Source organism: Brachycentrus maculatus, unplaced genomic scaffold, assembly GCF_059751285.1.
Source record: "Brachycentrus maculatus isolate JH-2025_06_01 unplaced genomic scaffold, ASM5975128v1 h1tg000222l, whole genome shotgun sequence".
In the NCBI taxonomy this organism is placed as follows: domain Eukaryota; kingdom Metazoa; phylum Arthropoda; class Insecta; order Trichoptera; family Brachycentridae; genus Brachycentrus; species Brachycentrus maculatus.
Genome location: NW_028280973.1, coordinates 672,674 through 697,837, shown reverse-complemented (window position 1 = coordinate 697,837; position 25,164 = coordinate 672,674). Strand labels below are relative to the sequence as shown.

At 29.5% G+C, this 25,164-nt stretch overlaps 1 protein-coding gene across 1 annotated transcript in view; it reads right to left on the bottom strand.

The window, feature by feature from the left end:
* Positions 1 to 25,164, bottom strand: part of LOC148306848 (uncharacterized) — a 154,932-nt gene that overhangs the window by 78,374 nt on the left and 51,394 nt on the right. Inside the window, exon 2 of the mRNA XM_088264286.1 lies at positions 24,657 to 25,022. Within this exon, the coding sequence (XP_088120412.1) occupies positions 24,657 to 24,720 (64 nt within the window). The 5' untranslated portion in view covers positions 24,721 to 25,022. The remainder of the gene's footprint in view (positions 1 to 24,656; positions 25,023 to 25,164) is intronic.

Sequence of the window (25,164 nt, the reverse complement as noted above, 5' to 3'; positions counted from 1 at the left end):
TAAGTAATCACTTTACACGCGTGCAACATTCACCCTTCTAGCTATGATTAACAACCACATAACTGAAATTTTCGGAACCCCGAAGATGTATTAATGTATAGATGTATTGATCAATATCATGACCGTCATGTTGGATTGAGGAAAGCTTTTGTTAAACCTTATTTTTCTTCATATTGAGATGTCAAAATGTATGAATAACTCCTATGTGGAGAAAACCCAGATTTTTAAACAAGGATTCGGACACACTGAGAATGTTGATTGAGTTTTTTTTTAGTTCATTTGAGATGGTTTTATCAGTAGATAAAGTTAGTAATATAAATTTAGATTTTAATTAAATACTTTTAAACGAGGATAAGCCATCACACCTTGTAAATCTTTAAAATTAAATAAAAAGATATAATAAGTTATGAATAATAATATAATAAGTTATTTCCGTTATTATTATAGTATTTAGTTAAGAAATAGTTTAAGATGGTACAAAATTTATTTAAATGTATATGAAAGACTATTATTACGCCGTTGATACAAAATTGTTAAGTTATGAATAGTTAGGTACATTTCACACAGATAAATTTTTCTGAATCTCGATCTCTCGGCGAATTTGACTTTCAATGCCGTTATTCCTCAGTACCTGGAGTTTTAAAAGCCTTAAATATTTTAATATAAAGTTCTTCCTAACGGTCCGTCGTCTGCTCGAGTTGGGACGCCATTTGCACCAGAAGCCTTCCGAACAACTTCACGCATAAACGGGTCTCCGAATTTAAGTACGGAAAACTCGCTTTTTTCCTTTTAGTTTAAGGGATCGCACTCCAGGGTGGTGTAAAGGCATTCATTGCAAGGTTTACGACTTCGAGACTTGCCTACAAATTATATTTAATTCACTTTAAGGCCGCATAATCGTACTTTGTATTACTTTGTACCCCTCGATTTTCTCACGCCTCTAACATATACCTATCTTAACCAAACATTTTTTTTAAAACAAAAAATATGTTTAAATATATGTTTTTTGACATCTCAACATATATGAACCAGATTTCTTTTTTTTTAAATTGAACATTTGTATAATACCACTTAATGAGTTTCATTTCATCGTGCCCGACTAGTTTCGAAAACTAATAGATGTTTTCATGACTAAATGTTTTACTTTTCACCTGTAGATGAAAACAAGTTTTCTCATCCAAAGTTAATTCTGAATAAATAAATTTACACATGTTTAGTATATGCATCAATAACCACGGGACCACATCTCTATAATATTCATAATCAAAGTGGTTTTGGAATATTAAATTTTCACTTTCATTTCATAGATTACCGAAATTAGAGGAATTTGAAAATTTTTTTTAAATGTATTAAAGTTATATTTTTTCGACACAGTTTGATAATGCCTTAGTAAGGCAAAAAAATCTGTTAAAAAAATCAGTAGGTGCTATCATAAATTATGTTTTTTTATCCCAGCAACAATACGCCAAGGACTACTAAAAAATGTAAGCTTATTAAATAATATCGTATTTCAATTATGTAGTAGCGAAATTAAGTATCGTTATTTCATCACGTTTTAGAAAACAATTTCATTCGCTTCTGAATACTGTTTTTCGCTGAATAAAAAACATTCCTTGTAAACCGATCACAGTATCGAATTTGGTGTAATCAATGACGAATTTCTTTTAGTATCCATCAGACTTATAGAAATCGTAATACGGGATGAAACAAAGCCACCCTTAACCAGACTCAATGATAGCAATAAAACGAAGGTCTCTTTTTTTCGCTTTCAGCAAAAAGTTCATCGGTCACGGCGACCGAAAAATGGGGTCATCAGAAAGACACGAATAAGGAACATTTGTGCGAAGATCTTTTACTAAATTATGTAGGAAAGTAGAGCTTAAAAGCCAAGTGTACACAAAGTGGAGCTTAATTTATATTAAGTGTTGGGTCACCTTAACGTTTTCACCTTAATGGCACGTGTGCTTTGCTACCTTTTATAAATTTGTTTACCTGGTGTCAAATTTGTTTTTACTGAAAAAAATGCACGTTTTTTTTCTGAAACACTTACTCCACGATGCTTTTTGAAAAGTATAAGATGTTCAATATTTAAGAAATTGAGCTTTCGCACCGATCGCATTTCAATTTTGCCTTTACAATGATAAAATCGGTAATGTCAATATTCAAAAGAGTTACAGGATTTATTCATACTGAACAAAATACACAAGAATATTTACATATTGAAAAATAAGAATGTAAACTGTGCAAATAAATGTTATGCGATATAGTAAATGAATACTGTTTTAAATCGAATCACATAAAGGAATTTCCCTAATATCAGATTTATTAATTTCGAGTGAAATGGTGAATGTATTACAATGTTTATAAGTAATCACTTAAACCAGATAACGGTAGGTCGTCAGGCTCTATGATTTGCGAAACTTTTTTATTTTCATCTAAATGGACTTCTATATTTATGTAAGGATATCATTTAAAGTCTCGCATATGTAAGGAAACATCTAGGTTGTGAACTATTCGTAACAAATTTATTTTCCAAGTCAAGAAACACTCTCCCTAATAAATGTGAAGGCATTTTATCGCATTCATGGAAAGAAGTCATGTAAAATAACAGGGTGACCTATAAAGAAATAATATGTATTTCTCCTCGGCCATAGGGTAGCTCTCCCATTCCTTGATCGCTATACATTTGTTAGTAACGACACTTCATTTGATAGGCCGAACGGACAGCTTTTTATTCCTTCAAGGCTTGCAATTTATTTCCGGGCGAATATTTTTGATTTTCGCATTTTCCAAGCTAAAATCTCAAAGATAAATGGAGGTTTGATGGGAGGCTTTTGTGAAATGAAATATTGTTTGCCAAAGAACATATTGATAAATGATAAGTTTGTCAAATGTAATGGTAATCAAAATCCTATTTATTATACCGTCCAGTTGACAGACGTCGTAGCATCGTTGGGCAGAAGGCTGTCTGCTAAACTGGCGTCATGGTTTAACCATCATCAATTAATTAATAATAAATTTTATTTTAAAAAATACAAATCTGAGTTTAATATTTTTAAGTACTTGATCTACCTACTACAAGATCTAAATTGATGCCCATTTCTTGGATTTGCAAAACTGATAGGACACTTACATCACTAAATCATTATTTACTGCAATATTTATAATATTCGTGGGCTGTGTAGTGAATGAAATCGTTTTCATTTTTATGGAGGGATAACTGATTGTGCGAATTGATTAGAGTGATTTGCCCACTTTAACATACGATCTTTTATCACTAATCAGTAATGGCGGTCTAATTTAAGAAGTTAAAATAGAAGGAAAAACGAATTTGGGACAAAGAGTGTGGAGACACAATTTATATTTAATTTTAGTCCCTAGAACTTTTTTTTTTAAAGAAGCTTTGATTGTTGCATATATTGCTTTTTATCGATTCATTTTTTTTCAATTATTAAATATATTTTAAACTTTCGGTTGATGTAAAATTTTCTAGAAAATGGTGCGAGAATTTCGAAGAATAATATTTTCAGTGAAAGAAAAAAAGCACTTGATTATCTATCGACATAAAAAATGAATAATTTAAAAATAACCACACTCAATTGAATGAAATTTATGTCCCGAGTTGACCTTCTTTTCCCGGTTAAAAAAATGAACCGCAGCACCCTTACAGAAATAAATTCTTCATAAAATTATTCGTCGGTCAATTGAATATTTCCTCCCTTATAAGTGATTGCGGATTTCAATAATAAATTACATAAAATACACCTGGAATATTGAATGGAAAGCGGAAAAATCCAATGGAATCAGGCATAAATCACCCCGCGCTAATGCCCATTTAAGCGGGAAAGAGACCCTTTCCGGGGCTTACCCGAACCCCGTTGACATTTTTTCACTCTGCGTGAATTATCGTCCGCAAATAAACAAACTTTTTTGTTTTAACAAACTTCTGGAGATGATGCCTTTACGCCATTCATTTGGCCCTTTTTAACCCTATCTTTCCCGGACACGAGCTTATTTCGGAGATTTATCTCGACTTTCGTAATATAGATTGATGATTCGAATGTTTTTTATTCGATTTCCTACTAAAATATCACGTACTTTTCCTGCTTTATTATAAGTGGAAAACGTTTTTCGGAAATAATTTTAAATCATTGCTTAAATATAGTTCATATTCTTATTTTCGTAAAATTTTATTTTTATTAAGTTGGGAAAAAGATGTACTATAAATATATAAATTAAATATGTAAATATTAAATATTAAATATATAAATATATTTTTATAAAATAATTTATCTAATATTGAAATCAAACCCAAGAAAAATATATATTTTTAGATGAAGAAGAATATGCTAGTCTGAGTATCAACAGGGTTTACAAACTATCTCAAGCTTATTTAAGTGATCAGTTTATACACGTGCAACATTCACCATTCCACCAATTGACAATCACACTACTCAAATTTCGGAAGTTGTAAATACGATTATGTTTATATATTCTTTAATTCACACGCTTTATCTTATGCGAGTTCTCGGAACCATCTATGATTGAGTAAAATAAGTTATTTGTTAGTTTTTTTTAATAAGCAGACCTTCTTTGTATTTCATCAGTTTTCTTCCTTCAATATTTCCAAAATATTTTTTTTATTATTTTGTTGACTAAATGCAATGACGACACATGGAAAATATTTTTTTTTTGAAAAGGAAAGGTTTATATTAAAAAATGAAATTTATGGCAATAAAATAAATATTTAGTATCCGAAACATTTATTGAATGTGTGTTTAATGTTTCGGTGTCTGTAAAGTATCGCGAGGAGGCAGACATTTCAGAGAGGGAAGCTTTGCAGTCACGAATTATGACGGGAATTCTCTAAATAACAAATTACTGTTTCCAAAATAGGGCAAGTTGTTGAGAGGGGTAGGTCGCCTAGTGAGGGTTTGGGGTAGGGTAGGGCTGGGAGGGGGTACACACCGTGCAGTAGGGGTGTCACAACCTCTTCGATATTGAATATGGCGACGAAAGAAGTCTCAAAAGTTGCGTTTAACAATTAATATTGGTTTCTTTTGACAACTGAACATCGAGAAAGAAGAATTTGGATGTCAGGGTATTTACTGGGCTTTTGATTTGACATAGGCTGGAAAAGTAATCACCTTACACACGTGTAACATTCACTAATTCACATAATGTTGTAAATAAATTTATTTTATAAGCAATTGGTAAATTTATAATCCAAAAAATTTCAAATCTTGTTTTCAGGCGTTTCTCGAGTATGTGAATATAATCCGAGGTTCGGATCTCACATACAAATAGAAAAGAGTCTCTGCTTAATAAAAGCCTTTCTCAACCAACCATAGATGGCTATTGTGAAGTTGCGCATGCTGTGTTACGAGTTGGATCAATATATCTAAGAGTTCAAAAACTTTTTTAGTGAGATTATCAATCATGGGTAGAATTGGTGGATGTCACTCATGTGTAAAGTGATTACTTAACCAGCCTAAGACGGTCGTCAGCCCTGTAAATGTCCAGACTTCCATTTTCTTCTTCATCTTTGTTGAGATGTCAAAAAATTATGTTGATAACTCTCAAGCGATACTCGACAAAAAGGGGACCTGACATGATACGCATAGAAGAAAAAGAAGATTGTTTTAAAACCTTACGACTCTTCTGTTACATATTTTATTTTATAAAAAATAATTTAAAAAAAATCCAATGAAGCATGGCACCCTGTTATATGTATTTTGTAGAGCTTCACAAGGCTCTAGCACGAAACTGGGTGGCCATATTGAATCACTAACTACGAGACAAATTATTTTGAGAATTACATTGTTAGAGCATATATAACTCAAAGCACAAAATATAAGGTTTGGTTTTTAATTCAACGCAAAAATTTATGATCAAAACAGATAAATATTAACACACGTTGTTGCTATAAGGAAAGGTATTTAATTGATAAAAATAAAGTCATATCCGTCGTTTATGTTAAATTATATTATATTATATTATATTATATAATAAACTAAACGTAAAATATCTCTTCATAATACTGAGTTATCGCATGTTTTGTGACTATAAGTAAATATCAAATGATTTACAGCTTTGCTTGAAATATTAATTGTCTATAGAATACGTTTCCTCAAACAAAACATAAATTTGTAATTTTTTAAGCTTCCACTCGTTTACGAATAATTATAAAAATATACTTCTTAGTTACAGAAAAAAAATAGTTTAATTCGTCCAATAAAGAATATTAACTCTATGGTTAATTGCAGTTATTAATCTGCAACAAAATATTACAGACAATTTTACATTGATTGGAAAGGAAATATGCAGATATTTACAGGGTTTGTTTAATTTTAATCTTTGAAGTGATCTTATTTCGCCATTAATGTTGTCATTGTCAAATTATAAAAATATTACAAACGAGTGAAATTGTCAATTTCTTGAATGTTTTTCGCAGATACTTTGTGGCAAATTTTGTAAAAACTTTATAAAATTAAACAACTTTGTTTTAACCACTTTTTTATTGACCTAGGAAATTGTCAATATTTAGAGTGTATCCAAAAAAAATATATCAAAAATTTGGAATATCTAAACATATGACTTATTTATTTCAAAATTTTTGTTTATTCTAACTGTACACAGCCATTCATTTATATGTTTTAGTTCGGTAAAATTGAAAAGAAAGAAAATAAAAAACACACAAATAACTATATATTATTTAATGTGATATGTTCGCATAGTAGTAAGTATACTTATTTTAAAAGTTTTTTTTACAAGGCATCGCATATTGAGGCGAGCTCACCCTTTAAATTATGCATGATATGATATGTAATCCAACATCGTTTCCTTTGTTCCTAACTAATTAAGAACACATTACAAAATTTGGAAGACCAAGAATTACGTAATGAGGTAGGCTGCTCTGAAGGTTCAGCGATAATATAATTACTAAGGGTAGGTTTAGCGTAATGAAGAGGATAGAACACGTGCTTGAATCGTAAAGAGAAATTACCATTAGAACAATACAAAGTAGTTACTTAATTTAATTAGAAATTAAATTAAGTAACTACTTTGTATTGTTCTTAATTAGTCTAAGAGAAAATCACATCCTAATTTGGAAGATATTACTCACAATGGATTTTCTTGAATTTCAATAGGAATGGTTCTATTATGATGAGCATCTTGTAGAGGCCAATTTAAAGGGTGAAGATGATAGATATGGAAATGTTTGCGTTCAAAACCAAATTGAGATCAAATTCAGCTGAAGACCAGTCATACGTCCTGTGAAGACCAGTTACTTTGACCTAGGAATATAGTGTTTTATCCTATATGTTACAAAATGTTTTCTAGGACAACACAGCTATAAGGAAAAGTAAACAAAGGGTGAACAGTTAGTGTTTTAAATAAGCAAAAAATATCATCTTAATATTTACATAGGGATTTTTATTTTTAATTTAAAATTTACTTTGGAAACGTCACTGTTTCTTAAAATGTATTGTAATGCGTGTTTCGGTTTTTTTATGTGTGTGCTACATATGTAAAATTGATGAAGAATGCATCAAAACATGTGTCACAACTATTTTAAAAAATAGTGGTATTTATCAAGTAATACTTTTAAAAATGGAAAGATATCACCAAAAAATAACTGCCGAATCAATAAAGGGAAATTTAAAATATTTTTAGATTTGGCGTGTAATTTGTGAAACTCCATCTTAATATAAATATTGAATGTTAAAATAAAACTCAGATTTTTATAATCTACTTAATTGTATTTTATTATTGAAAACACATAAAAATAAATTTTGTTACAATTATTTCGCCTTGGTATGGCATAATCCAAACTACTATCTAATGACTTTTATAAATTTAAAGTATTTTTTTAATTTTTTTACATTTTTGTAAAAAAAAAATACTCACCACAAAGTAAATGCTTTAAATATTAGAAATATAAATTAAAATGAATTTAAATTTTGAAAATCCGTATTTAATTTTTATGGTACTGGTGGAAGAGTTTTCCATGCCATCGGGCCTACAACAGCAAAGGTATGCCCAATGGTCAGACTTTTATCTTCTTTCGTTTAAAAACGATACATGTCTAGGTCTCAGTAAAGACACCTTCAATATAAATATATTAACATGTCAGAAATTGAATCCAGAACGCCAGTTTCGCAGTCGAGGAACTGCCCAACTACACCGCAGCACCTGTCAAACAAAGTCTCACCAGGGAAATTGAATTTCAACTTCATTCGGGTTTTAACAGTAACATGCAAACTGAGCATTGAGGTTTTAAAATTAATTTTCATTTCAACCATTCAAGCATCACATAACGATCTAACACTATATTTTATACACAATATCAATAAACCTGTTATTGAAATCTAATTTTAAATATTTTAAATGTTGTTTATAATTTAATTGTAATATAAAAAGAAAATTATGAATAAATGTGACGACGCAGAGTAAAGGCCCAGTATTCGTTTAGTCGCAACTTAATGTTCTCTAAATCCAGGTAACATTTTATGTAGGTAATTCATTTTTTAAACACCGTTCTTGCATTAAAAAATAAGTTTTTTTTTCGAAATAATTACAAATATGGTTTAGAAAAAAATGAGTTATTGAATATTAATGAGTTAAAAAAAATATATGAAAATATTTTTTCTATATGACGTGTAACTAACTTCTCCGGAGGTCGGCCGCTGATTGAATCCTGTGTTTGAGAGTAAGGCCTTGAAAGTATCACAGACACCATTCTACGTATTTTTATTAATATTATTGTTCTTTCTATGCCTGCTTTATATGATAGGTTTCATTCTCTAAAATGTATTAAAGTCGTTTATTTAGCGTTTATTAGTTATGTTTCAATGTAATAAATGATATTTATTTATTTTTGAAATGTATATTTTAAAATAACTCAAATAACTAAAAAATCTAGCAAAAAGAATAACACTGTGATGATTTGAAGCGGATAGAGGTTATACGTAGATTATTTAAAATAAAAATACCATATTGTGAGTTTTATTTCATTACACACGACTAGTTTCGAAAACTACAGATGTTTTCATCTACAGGTGAAAATTAAAACTCTTGTTTCATCTACAGGTGAAAATTACCTTTTTTTCAAATAATCAACACGTCATTCCACAAAGTTAATGCCAAACTAATAAATAATATGAGGTTATACGTATTATAAGAACCAATTAATATAAACAGTATATGGAAAATGTTTAAAAAAAAAACAATTCACAACAAAGTAACTTACATACGTTTAAAGTAAAGGAAAGATATTATGTGGATAAAATACTTTAAGAAATAAAGAATTGTCGAATTGTGTAAAAGTTTTGGATAATGTCTATTGTTTTACAAGTGTAGATAAAAATTGTTAAACTACTTACAACATGTGAATTTATTAACAGCACTCGAGTTTGTACAAAGTACCCGCAATTTTGTAAGCGTTTAGATAGTAAAAATCCTTGAACCCTCTGAACGACGAATTTTGAATTTATTATCAAATTTATTTAAAATTTCCAGGTCGGAATTAAATTAATCAGGTGGGGGATAAATTTAAAACCAAGATGTCAAAAACAGTTTGAGTAAAGTTCAAAGTATTTCAGTGGTACTCGTGAAATTTCAGTAATCTTATTACCATTATCCAATAAAACGTCCCAAATTTTGACATTTGATTTTTTTTTTAACCAACCAAATAATAAGTATTTTTACTCAAAGAAAGTTAGTTTTATCATTTATTCAGTCAATTTATTAATTCACTTGAATAGTAAAGTGTGTATGTTTATAACATATTCCATCAGTTTTAGAACAGATAAAAATAACAAGTTAGTAATTTTTCCCATATGAATTTCATTTTACCAGCAATTGGATTTTGTAGTAACCGACATCATCAGACTGGTTTGAGGCTAGACAAAATTCTTTTTTATACTTTATACACAACAAGGCAAGAGTTAAAAACCATGATTATATAATATATATATATATATATATATATATATATATATATATATATATATATATATATATATATATATATATATATATATATATATATATATATATATATATATATATATATATATTTATATATAATAGAATTTCGTCTAGCCTCACACCAGTCTGATGATGTCGGTTACGACAAAACCCGGTTGCTGGTCAAATAATATTTATGTGGAAAAAATTACAAACGAGTTATTTATTCTATAAAATGCAGTTTCACTAAGAAATGTTAGTGCAAAACTTAAATTTTTAGAACATTTTAAAATTTAAACTACACTTATAATTAAGATATTTTGTGACACTTGTTTCGAAACAATTAATAACTCCTAAAGTGGATAAAACCCAAATTTGTTTACAAGTATTTGGACACACTCAAAATTTTGTGAATACCATCTTGTGGTCTCTGGAGAAAAAACTTCTAGAATCATTTATCCAGTGGTCAATTATAAAGTGTTATTTTATCTATCAATAGCTCTATCTCGTAAAAAATTCTCCTTTGTCTTCAAATACACTGATCCTCTCCAGTTTCTCAGTATTCCTTTTAACTGAAGGATTGTTCGTGCATTATTCATACTATATCTCTCCTCCAGATTGCTTATAGAATCTTGTATCCAGTAGCATATTATGTAACATTGATCCATTAGTAGGAAATGTTCCTCGTTACTTTCTCTCTATAGTTATTTGTTTGGCATTAATAAAGGTATGATCCGCCGCGTGCATGCAAAGTGTTGACAGTATTACTCTAAAAATGTACGGCGGAAATACCCGGAGCGCATTTTTCTGCTATCCGCATAGTTCCGTTCCGGTTCTCTTTTTATTTCGCGGTTCAGATATGCGACAAGGGAATGTTCTATATTAAATACACCAAATGCATGTATTCTCTACTTCTCTCGTGTACGCTACTAACCGCCCCTACAACGGAACAGAGCGTTCTTTTTATAACATACCGCTGCAACTAATGCATTTTAAATGTTTGCAAAAGATATTGGATAAGGACTCAGCAGAAATGTCTACATAAATTACTCGAATTTACAAAACGTAAATATTCTAGCTCTGTTTTAAGTATAGTTCAGTGCCTGCAACAACCCGTGTAAATTCTAACCACGAGTTAAAATCTAACCACGAGTTAGAATCTAATAACGTGTAGATCTCTTTAAGTAGAACAAGTAATTTATAAGACAATGACTTTTTAAATCGTTTATTATTGGCAATGATTAAAAGATATTACTGTGTTACTAGTCGTTTTCAAATGTTTACAGAAAAGGATCTTATTTATGGGGATGTTGAATTGAACTCCAGGTGCCAGTTTCAGAAAAATTGTATGCAAAACAATCTGTAACATTAATTTAATTTTTAAAGTGATATTGATCTTGTTAAAATGATGGTTTTATGATAGCAAAAATTCCTGACAGTTATACATAAATGCCATCAACTGTTCTCAAGCTTTTTTGTTCGGTGATGTTTTTTTTGTCTGATGATACATATGTACCACTACTTACAAAATTTTTCACTGTGTTTAAATACTTCTTCACAAATCTGAGTTTTTTCCTCCAAAGAGTTATTTTTCAAATTGTTCACATCTCAACATAGATAACGAAGAATATGCAAGTCTTGGTATTTAGGATTATGATTTGTAATAGGCTGGTTAGACTAACCTATAACAATTCATAAGCCCTGTAAATATCTAGACCTCCATATTCTTTTTCATACATAGAAATGTAAAGAAAAACATAATTTAGTAACATACAGACATATCTATAATTGTTTTATTATAATTTGAATATTTCTCGTCGCTGCTATATTATGATTTAATGGTTGCCATGAACACTTTGTATATCAGGCGCCAATGAATGTATTATATAACTGGCGTTTGGTAAAAAAACATACAAAAAATGGTGTTACAACATATACATACGTGCTATCTGTAAGCAAGTTTATGATTTTTATAAAAATACGTATCTTCGTTAAAAGTGAAATCAGAGTGGGATAGGTACCATTTCATTTATCCCTGCCTTTTTTTTTAATTCATCGATCATTAACTTATAGTTTACAAAACAAATATGTCAGGGCTGCTAAAATATGTATTGTACAAAACCTGTTCGAACCAAATTATATTAAAATCAATTTACTCAGCAAACATAACCCTACAAATTGATAACCAAAAAAGGTTCCAAGATGATCAACTTATTTACGTACTCAGTTTCAGTATAAATATTTACTTCACTTATTTTTCGTGATTCATTTCAATTACGCCTAGCAAACAATGATGTTTTCGTCAAAGTTTCACTCGCAAAACATTTTCTGTGAATTAATGGCAGCATTTAATAACGCCATGTTTACAGCGAATTTTTCAGTAGCGACATTTCTCCTTCGCCCTCCATTTCAGGTCATACATCAGAGACATCTGCTGGCAACCTGAGGAAACATTGTTTATTATGCGAATTATTCCGTTGCTACCTCCAGAATCCACAATACCGGAAGGGGGTGACAATTTTGAATTCAGAAAGTGCTTTTGGGAATTCATTCAAGAAGGATATTAATTATGAGTACGGCTTTGGACTAAAGACTGTAACCATTCCTTGTATTAGACATGTTTGTCAAAGTTCAACAATTTACCTTGTGTTTATTTCTCTCTCTCTCTCTCTCTCTCTCTCTCTCTCTCTCTCTCTCTCTCTCTCTCTCTTTCTCTCTCTTTCATGTTTCTCTGTACTTGTGATTTATGTAATCTTTGTAACAGTTGTCGTTGAAATACAATACATACGAGAACAAACATTTGATTTTTCGTAAATGAGAACACTTGTTTTTTACCACATGAGTAAAAAAACAAGTTCTCATTTACAATTTTGCTCAAGTGGTAGAAAACAAGCGTTCTCATTTACACTTTAACTCAAGTGATATAAAACATTGAGTTCTCATTTACAATTTTACTCAAGTGGTAAAAAACAAGTGTTCTCATTTAAACTTTAACTCAAGTGGTATAAAACATGTCGCTCACTCCTTTCAAGAACGTCATAAATCAAAAAACTTGATTTTTCAGTAGAACGTTTTTAAAGTTTAAAAATATAACACAATGTATTAAAAATAAATATCAAGTAATTTATTGAACTTTTTACTGTGCAACAAATATTTTAAGGTAAAATCTGAAGGTTTTTTTACCATTTGAAAATAATTTAGTATATTAAAAAAATAATTAAACAGAACCTTTTCTTCAAAATGCAAAAACAACACTTTCTGCCCTGTAGCGGGTAAATAGTAAGTAAAAAATATGCCGATTTCGCTGGGATATAGTACATTTAATGGGCACTCTGAAAGCATGCACAACTGAAAATTGACGATTTTTTTTATTTTTGACGTTTTTGAAAGGAGTGAGCGATGTGTTCTCATTTACAATTTAACTGAAGTGGTAAAAAACAAGTATTTTCATTTACAATTTTACGCTCAAGCGGTAGAAAGCAAGTGTTCTCATATACAGTTTCATCATATTTTACCACAAAGTTAATGCCGAAACCATTATGGGGACAGGTGATTGCACTAATTACGAGCATCAACGTCTCCACTAGTTGCTCCTCAGAAGCTGCGTTTTAAAAATGGATGGAAAATTAATAGAATTACTTGATTTTTTACGTTTTTCTATTCACAAAATTAATAAAGGTTACAAATTTTATTACTAATGCACTAATGTAGCGGCAGTTTACGCTGATGGCAAGATGACGAAAGAGGATGTACCTTCCGTCGTCAGCCCTTTTGTAGGTCCTTCGCGTGATGACGTCACGCTAGCCCGCGATGGCAGATAAATTAAATAAATAAAAATGTTGAAAAAACGGAAAGGATGATTCTTATCCTTCATTTTGTGTCGTCTCGGATTTCTCCGACGCTGACTATCAATTTTGAGAATGTGTCCCTATTTTGAGTAGTCTGAAAACTCTCCCCGATGCTCCTTACTTCTTCCTGTCCACTCATGTATTATATAATATATTATGGAGCCAGGAAATTCACCTTCTTCCTACACCTCTTCAACCTTTGATCTTACCTTTGATGATCAGTTGCAGAAGTAAATAGTGGCATTTACCTTGTAAAAGTTTTTATTTAATATGCATAGTTATTTACGTTAACTAACGGCCGAAAATCATTAATGATATTTAGTTTTAATATTATTTTTTAACATCTCATCAGAGATGAAGAAGAATATGGAAGTCTGGGCATTTACGGGGCAGACGACCGTCAAAGGCTGGTTTAAGTGATCATTTTACACACGTGTAACATTCACCAATTCTACCCATTATTGACAACCACACTACTCAAATTCTTGGAAGTTCTACATATATGTGAACCAATTAAGAAACCTTGTTCTTGAATCACTAGAACATCACAAGAGACATCTATTGGTGAGAAGCTTTTATTTGGACACACTCAAAATGTTAATACAATGCAAAGCTTAAAAACGAGTATGAAAAATTCATGGAAACGTGGAAACGAAGAACTTTTGTATCAATTTGTGTTAATTAAGTATATTACAATATCGGAGATTCGAAATCCTCCCGATAAGATATTTTGTCTTGAGAAGTGCCATCTGGGGCAGCACTAAATGTTGTGTTAAGTCTAGTTCCGTCCCATAGCTGAGTGCCTCCACGCTGCAGACAGTCTACAGTATAGAGCGGTGTAAGTTATATACGAGTATAAATAACTAGCAGTATCAAAAGCTCCTCTCAGTTCTTCTTCTACTCGCCATATACAAATATACTCCAGCCTCTGAGTTTATAAAGCGAGTTTTTCAATTTTAATCTACCTTGAAGGAGGTTTTCAAAAATATTTTAATAAAATCGATTACCAAAAAAGTTAAACATATCGGTCACTCCTTTAACGTCATATATCAAAAATCGTCAATTTTCAGTTGAGCATGTTTTCGGAATGCCCTGAAAATGTACTATATCCCAGCAAAAGCGACATATTTTTAACCGAATATTTTCCCGCTACAGGGCAGAAAGTATTGTTTTTTGCATTTTGAAGGAAATTTATTGTTTAATTATTTTTTATATACTAAATATTTTTCAAATGGAGAAAAAACCTTCAGGTTTTACCTAAAAAGATTTGTTGCGCAGTAAAAAGTTCAAAAAGTGGCTTACTATTTGTTTTTAATACATTTTTGTAAAAATTCTTAAGCTTTAAAAACGATCTCCTGAAAAATCAAGTTTTTCGATATGATGTTGTTGAAAGGAGTGAGCGATATATTTATTTTTTTAATCCTTATTCAAAACCTAGAGGTTAAGTGAACAAGCTTTACTTTAGATTCTATGATTTATACACTATATAATATACGTCACTTTGTGGTAATATCAATCCATTTTTAATTTGAGTTTTACTTGGTAAATAACACTGTTACAAAAAATGTATTGTGAAACGCGTGTCGCTGAATTTCGTATCATTTATATGGTGTTTGAAATGACGTGGAATGTAGCGGAACGCATGTCACAATAGATTTTAAAGAAGAGTTCTTTTCAAAGTAAAATTAAAATTAAAAATAAGAAAAATGATAATACGATCATTATATACATGGTAAGAAGAAATAAAATATCTTAACCATCATATGTTCACATACATATCTTTAAATAAAAATAATGAACACTTGTAAAATATCACTTTTTTATTGATCTGCAGTTTTCAAAACTAGTCGTTTTCAAAATGATAAACTAAAAAACAGTATTGTTCAACTATTTTACGTTTATAATAAAATCATATTTTACGTTTTTCCGGACCAATTTTCAATCAAGTGAAGTTTTATTGCAAAAATAAAGTATGCTCAGATTAACAAACGACTCCATTCGAAAAGATAACTAAAGTTTTCTGCAGTTCATCGTTACATTTGTCTCCTCTAACAAGGACTATTAAAAGAGAAGGGCATGTCCTCTATAATAGAATCCCTGCTGTAATGTAGCTATGTTTCTTTAAAACTTACATTATACATAAGTAATTCCTCTGTACCGCGTCGAAGTTCACCCTTGGAGTTCAGTTGAACAGCAGAGTAAGAAAATAAGTTAAACTTGCGCTCAGAAAATTTCATGGATTAAAAGTCTTTTTTTATCTCTCTGAATTTGTTGTGCAACATTTTAGCATTTAATTATTAAAATATAGTGCTTTATAATATGACTCATTTTATTTTGTTTTCAATCTTTAAGCAGTTAAAACTTTGTTTACTAGATTCTTATGACGCTTAATATTAAAGTATAATTTTGATATATTAACAGTACATAATATTAAAACAAAGCGAATATTCATTCACGATTTACACATGCCAGTTAAGAATATCATATGCCATATTAAAATCAAAATAAAATTTATATAAGGAATTACAAATTATAACTATTACGTAACGAATATATGAACATGTATGTCTCCATAGTGCAGTGGTTAGAATATTTGGCTACTATGATGGAGGTCCCAGGTACGATTCCTAAGGGGGTTTAAATAAATATCAGTATTTCTCACTCTTATATTCATTTTATATTATACTGAACAGATACTGAAAAGTAGAACTGATTGCAAAAACATAGCAGTACCATGCGTTCAAATAAATAAAAATAACAAATTGACTTTGCACCAATTCGATGTAGTGCCCTATACATTTTTTTGTGCAGATAAGGGTCAATAAGAGTGATATAAAAAAATGTTATACTCATCTTATATAGAATTTGGGTGATTGAAGAATAAGTAATAATATAATAAGTTGTAAAAATAAACATAAAACAGAGCAAAAAACATCAAAAAAAAATTAAATTATGACTTTTTCAATATAATTCCTTACTCAATTAAATTTTTGAATGCGATTATTTCACACCAAATAATTCTCTTTATTTGAATGCGTATAAGATATTGGTAACCCCTAATATATTATATCTGACAAATTGACAAAAAAAACATAAGTAGAAAATAAATATTATCTGACAAAAAGTAAAAAATTCCATCCCAATTTGGTAACCGAATAAGTAACAGTTATCAATTAGTCCCAACTCTAATTGCGAGTAGATTATATATCAGAAACCACACCTTTTCTGTCCTTTATTAATAGCAAGTTAGTTTCACTTCGCTCCAATGAGCTCTTGTGCCGCGTTAGAAGTGCTTGGGGCAAACTCTATGAAAGGAAACACGGCAACTTAATATAGTAATATTACATAATAAGTTGGAGGTGTTGAACTTTAAGCATAAGCGGACAACTCCACTAAAGGTTGCACCCTGTGCTTTGTGAGATAAGCAAAGGGTAGTTTAATACAGCGTCAGGTACAAAGCCTGTAAATGCTGTATTGTGCAATTGAAATAAAAAATGCACCGGTCTTTCTTTAATATGGGGGAGAAAAAGTACTTGTCTAATAAACGAGTAAAGTATTCCATATATTATAATGTAACATGAGGAATACCTAGTTTATTGTAAACAGAAGTATATTATGTTTATTTTATATTTTACTTGATAAATACAACATTTTCTTCAAATATATTATGACACGTGTTTCGATGCATTCAGCATTATTATCTAACACCAAAGTCAATAAGCGTCGCGGGTCCGTTTTCCGTCAATTGCAAATGAATTCAATAAAAAAAATCTGGGTGTTTGTGTTATATATTTTACATCCCTTTGTTTCCTATCCTACCCACAGACAAACCTCTAAAATGGAGGCGTCACGGGTTATTCTTTTTAAAAAAGGGCTTTTTAAAAAAATCTTTTCAGTAGATTTTTTTTAAATGCTATTTACCCAGTAAAATTTTAATTTTAATTATATATCATTACAAATTAATTGGCGAATCATCTTTTTAATTCAAAGAGATAAAAGGTGTTTATTTATTGGAGTGAATGTGGTTTTCATTAGAAACAGAGAAAGACCAAGGAAATCTTGTCATGTTTCAAGTATGAAAATGTGTCAAAAGTTTTTTTTTTTCATCATTTTAAAACTGAAGTTTCATATTGATTTTAAATGTTATTAATAAATGATTCCAAAATGGTTCAATTTATCCCATTGTATTACTGAAAAACTGTCATTTTTTTTCTCGACACATCTAATGGACATCTAGTATTCCATAAAAGTAGAACAAAGAGTTAAATAATCCCTTACATTCAGTTCAGAAGCCACTATTGCATTTCAACTACTGTTTACGTAAACATTTCGCGAGTCTTTGAGCTGTGAGAAGTTTCATAATCCATTTGTTGAAAGTTAAATCTTTAAATCCTTGTTGAGCGTCGACACAGAGTACACTGTACTTAGTACAGCGTAATACATGTTATCCTCTGCGGAATACTCCAAAGTAGAGCATACTATCCATATTTTATGATTCACTTAAAAAAATAAAAATAATGAAAACAACTCGAATTATTTTACGATAAAACGTTTTTGTTTTAACTAACAACGATGAGAATATAATTTTTAATATATAAATAAAAAAATTATACAAAACCACGTTTGATATTAATGCAAATACGACTAGTTTCTAGAACTACGGATGTTTTCAACAACAAGTGAAAATACAAACTTCAAACAGTTTGTATTTTCACGTGTTTATCAGAATATCCATAGTTCTCAAATCTTATCGCATTTACATGAATTAACTCAAACGTGACCTTATACAAGTTCTTTATTTTTATATTTAAATCATCATATCTTTCCACAAAGTCAATGCCATAACAATACAATACAAATTCGTAATATCACTAAAAAATATGTTTTATATCAAGATTATTAGGTCAATAAATAATTAGATAAATTATTAGATCTTTCGAGATAAGATAAATCCAAACAAAAAAAAAATTAAAAACCTGTCTAACTAACCATAACATCGCGTCTCCACAGGGTTAGGCAGAGAGATTTAGAACGCCACATCAATCTGTCTTGGCAACTATTCTTTGTCTCTTCCTCATTCATTTAATAATATCTTGTATGAAAATAATTTGTTTTTAGTATAGGCATTATTTGAATGATTTTTATTTATTTTACTACTGTAATGAGCCAATCACAGGTCAGAAACCCAGTAGACAAAAAACCTTCTGATGTGATATAAAAAAATCTAATTGAGACAGTTTGATATCAAATACAAATGTTTAAACCCGATTAAAAACACCAAGATTCGAACCAAGGTCCTACGGATGTTCACCAACAAAAAATTGGGAAATGCAACTTAATAATTATAATTTTTTCAAGTCTAGGAACTTTCAAGATTTTTATTGATATTAGCTAATTTAATTTAATTTTAAAAAATGTTTAAAAAAATCAATTCAAGGATTTGGACACCCAAAAATGTTGTGAATTCATTAACCTCAAAGCTCATTATAAATATGTAATTTCATTTAAGTGCGAATTGTTTAAATGATATTTTTATCATGATCGTTAAAAACCTGTATAAAAACAAGTAGTAAATCTTAAATGCAAAAATAAAAATCACAACATCTTTTTGTTTGAAATACGTGAGACTAGTTCCTCCCCCACTATTTGCTGGAAACGTTAAAAGGCTGTATATGTACGAGACGTATCTGGTGCCGCCGTTGAATGTTCGTTAGGATTCAAGCAAGTGTGAGCGCATTAAACTACAAGTAGCACGAAATTGACGCAAAGTAAATGTATCGAGGGGATGTTTCATCCCCAATCGAGATGTTTGGCACTGAAAGTCACCCCCTGTTTTAAAATAAACTCACTTAACTTAACTTAACCCTTTCAATACCTTTTCTTAAAACACGGGTTACTAAAATATTTTAAATTGACCGTCGGCAATTAAAGCTACTATTATTAATATTAATTGCTGCAAATATTAAAATACATTTAGATTTTGATATTTTTATGGGAATTTGATGACTGTGGGTAGGTAAAAAGGTATTAATTTGCACGTGATGAAAAACAGGACAATGAGAATGATACTGATGAATGATGATGGACAATGAGAATGATAATGATGAATGATGATGAATGAGAATGGACTGAAATAAAAAAGTCATGCATTTTTAATGTTTCCATATTTGTACACGATATTTTTCACGATCTATTGACTAAATGTTTCATAACTAAAATAATATTCTTAACAGTTCAAAAATCAATAATTATTAATCTAGACAAAAAAAAATTTGAAATAAATAAAAAAGGGAAAATCATATTTGTAAAATTATTTATTGTACAAAAGTTTGTCAATATTTTAATATAATATAATTGTCAAACAAATTAAACTTTTATAAATCTTTTTTGATATCTCATCAAAGATGAAGAAGAATATGGAAATCTGGGCATTTACGGGGCTGACGACCGTCATAGGCTGGTTTAAGTTATCACTTTACACACGTGTAACATTCACCAATTCTACCCATTATTGACAACCACACTACTCAAATTCTTGACATCTCACCAATAGATGTCTCTAGTGAAGTTCTAGTGGTTCAAGAACAAGGTTTCTAAATTGGTTCATATATATATAGAACTTCCAAGAATTTGAGTAGTGTGGTTGTCAATAATGGGTAGAATTGGTGAATGTTACACGTGTGTAAAGTGATCACTTAAACGGTCGTCAGCCCCGTAAATGCCCAGACTTCCATATTCTTCTTCATCTTTGATGAGATGTCAAAAAATAAAATGAAAATAACTCCTTTAATTGGAGATAATACTGATTTTGTAAACAAGTATTTGGACACACTTAAAATGTTGTAAACTTTTATAATATTTGTCAAATTTTTTAAGCAAAATTAAAGAAAAAGAAACTTTATTTTTTATGTCAGTTTAAAATATTTTTATACTTAAATTTGCAGAAGGTAAAGGGTTTAATTTAAAACACCCCCTTCTAAAAATCAATGGCCTGTTTATACCAGGCAACATGCCAGATATAAAAATAAACCATCTAACTGTATCTCTCTTCTCATCTCTTAGTTAAAAGAAGAAACAAAGACTCTATTGCGTTGTCCCGACTCGAACATTCCTTTTAAAAATATGTTTTATGAAACAGCATTAAGGTCTGAATATTCATATTTCGGAAAACTTGGAACTAAGCTTTAAAGCTTTTGACGACGTTCAGAAATGTGGGAGATTTACGAGTAGATATGCTAATTTATCGAGTTATAGAGGGATTTCTTTTATTTCCACGAGCTAAATAGTATATGCATAAAGGTGCTTATATTAATTTACATATAAAATAAGCAAAAATCGTAAATATGTAGTTAAATTTTAAACGTAAAATTCACTTAATTTTGAAGTATATTATACATATATAAATATACATATTCTTTTATAAAAAGAGTATGAAAAAAATTTTTGTAAGACAAATAATGAATTTATCAATGGATGGCGATTCATCAAAGTGCTGGTTATTTTTTTTAACGTTTTTTAAGCCAGAATTGTATTTTATTATTTTTATTTAAAAAATGTAACATTTTTTGCAGTTTGAAATAGATTATGCAGAGAAATAGAACGCCATACCACTCTGTCGTTGCAAACTTTCGCCTTTTCATATTCATGCATCTCCTCATACTACTCCTCGACTATGTATGAGGAGTATGTACTAAAATGTATAATTTAATAAGTGTGTATAATACTCTAATATTTCGACTCCTAAACTGACCGTTAAAATAATACAAAACAGATCAATTGATCACTAAATTCGAAATATTTTACCAATGTTAACAATTGTTTACCAAAAATTATTTACATTAATTAGAAAGCTCGTTTATGTTTCACAGTTATACAGTTCCCTCCAGATATACGAGAACAATTTATGTTATTTTTTTAGTGCAAAAGATTCGTTCTAAAAATAAAGTGGGGGGAAACTCAAATTTTAAGTCACAAATTTACCTCTAATTCCATCGGTGAAGGTATCTCGGGATTTGTCCAAGGCTGTGTTTACTAACAAAATAAAAGACATGACATGTGTTTTCCAGAATTTCTGAATTTCAGCTTTAAAAAGCAAAGCCTTATTTATTTTACCCTCGCGTGTTCCTGAACCAGGTGCCCAAATGTCATACTTTTGGTTTGATCCCTGAAATATACATTATTTTTGAGACCCTTCATAATAGAAGCCGCAAAAGCTGTTTTCGAAACGGAAATAGCATTAATGCTAAATGAAATACGGTTAAGGGTTTATTTTTGTGTTTTCTGCTGTTTTTTAAGTAAATATAAAACTCCAAACCAAATTTTGACGTAAATGTATACCGATTTTTCAAACGTATTTGTAAAACATTTTTACAACAACAAAACTAATAGTTTTTGTGGTTGAGATATAAATTTACCATAATAATGTTTAAAATACTAAAATTGAAAAGAATTATCCTCTTTTTTATGTTTTCCTTCGTAAACAATTCATTAATTTTAAGGATAAACCCGAAGCTTCCATAGTAAAGGTTTTTTTGAATATAAGAAAAATAGAATGAAGATGAAAAGTTTAAATATATATACATATATATATTAGAGATAAATATTAGTTTTTTTTTTTTTTCACAAAAATATTTTTCATACCTTTTCTGTGAGCCTAAGCAGCTCATTATTAAAAATAGGTATCAAATTGTAGTAGAGTGGGTCCGAACCCAGAAACTCTGACTCAAGAGTCTGCGGCACTAACCACGGGACCACAACCCGACACATATTATGTTGTCGTTGATATTGTTAAATGGTCTTTCTTTGAAACAGCCAAATTCATGGAATTGCAACAACGTATGAATTTCCTTTTCATTCCTCATTTTACATTATAATTCTAGGTAATTTTTGTCCATCATTTTTATTTTTTAAATATTTTTTCTTTCCCATGAGACTGTATTTAATAAACTCATTTAATATATTTTTTTGAGTCCAATTTTTTTTAATAGTATCTCAAACTATAAGTTGATAATGTTTCAATATGTTGAAAGCTAGTTTTCTTAGTTTTGTCTACCTTAAACATTTATAGAGTAATTAAGATAATCCTTAAGCGAACACTTCAAGATATTTACTTCAGTAAATGACTTTGGGAACGCGACAAAGGAATATTTAACCCCTTTTGTATGAGGCGTTGCCTGCTATAGAGAGACTAGAATATTTCAAAGTGTAATAATTATTTTATGCATAACTTTGATTTATGAATAACATGATGGCCATTACATATATTTGTTTAATCAAAACTCTTTCTTCATTTATTTAAACATAAAAATATGTTATATTTATACGTAACAAATTAAATAATAATTTTAGTACATTTATTTTGTCAAAAGTTTATTACAAACCTCGTTCATAAATATTTAATTTTTATTAATTTTTTCCAACCGGTTTCGACAAATACGAATTATTCATGAACGGATAGATAGTAGGTACACACATTTAGCGAAGCCGTTTAGAAAAAAAGGTTACAATATTTGTGCTTTATTCATTTTAAAATATTTTTTAAACCTATAAATACCACAAGTATGCATATTTAAAATGTGTATTTTTTTAAATTTAAATTTCATTACATGAAAAGTTGTATTTTACTAGTGAAATTTCAAACAAAACAACAAGGTGACTAAGTCGATCAATGTTATCTATAATTTGAATAAAGTCTTTTTCCCAATTATATTAAAAAAACTTTACCACAAATATTGTATTCGCATGTCACAAATCTCAAATCACATTAATTGGTTCGTCACTTTTTAATTGAAATCCATTCATTTTTAATGTTGAATGTATCACAATAGATTTTAAGGAATAGCTGTATTTACCGAGTAAAAGTAAAAATTATTACTCGTCGTAAATTTTGTAAGTGATAAGTTTGAATCAATAAAGGTGCTTATGTTGATGTTTTTACTTTCTGATACAAAAAGGTGGTAGATTCAGCACGTATTAAAAGGTGTTTTTTTAATGAGAGTCTAAAAATAAACAGAATTTGAATGTCATATGAAAGAAGCTGTGCTATAGTGGTTAGACTAGAAGCCACACTTGGTCCATCAGCCAGATTGCATTGCATGGCGAGGAAGTGTGTTGACAATGTTGATTTTTTTATAGAGTTGGTTGCCGAATGCATTTTTTGAATGGCTGTTTCTGCCCATCTCTCGAGTCATCATTTGACTACCATTTTTTTCAACCGAAAAAAACACGGAATACGTCATATATTTTAGTTTATATCTATTAAATGTTAAATAAAATTATTGCATGGTTGGAAAAAAGTAATCGTATCATCATTTGAAAACTCTTTAAACTATATTTTACGTGTTACAAAATGAATTTTATATTTTTCCTATCAATCAATCTCTGTTTATTTTTTTTATAAACTTTTGCATACTAAATGTATTTCTCTTTAATTTATAATGAATAATATTGCAAAGTATATGATGTAATCGTTTTAATCAGACAGAAACACCTTTTAGGCCCTGTAAATACCCGGGCTTTTATTTTTCCCTCTCAACAACTCCATGATCTCTGTTAAGATTTTTTTTATTTTATATAGTTACATTTTTTAAATACAATTTCATACAATTTCTTTTACATTTATACATATGGCAATCTTATAATTTTAGTTTCGCTGTGCTATCTTTAGACAATAACCCCTTTATGCTGTAAATCCAGTTTTTTATTTAAAATAAGGTTGTCGTAAAGACATTATTGTAAATAGCTTAGGTAGATAAAATGAATTTAAAAAATGTTTTCAAATTAATTAAAATATAAGTTAGGAACACAATAAAATAAGTAAAATGGGTTAATACATACCGCACAAGTGCAATATTAGCAGCAGAGGCCACAAGGCTACTAGAACCTTCCCTGACAGCCTCATTGTTTCATTATTCAGGCACCACAGTCCAGCGCAAAAGCCTTCGACTCGAGCACGTATATCCCCAAATGGTGGAAACCTTAATTCACTACACACTCAGGAACACTTGAGAAATCTAGGGTGGAATTTTTCATGTTTGTCCCATTTTAATTCACTATTTCACGAAACACTTATATTTTATTCATTCATTAAAATTATCATTTTAAATAGAATTTTAATATTTTTTTAAAAAATCACCAAATGCTTTGTTAAATTTACTTTATTTTTATCTTCTTCGTTATTCAAAATCGGACGTTCATCTGTATCTGAAAAAAAGGAAAATATTTCAGTTTATTAAATTAATATTATAAAATATTATGTGTTAAAAAAAGTTATTTTTAAAATTATTTGAAAAAAATATTTTAAGAATAAAAAAAAGAATTATAAGTAATTTTTATAAAACAACAA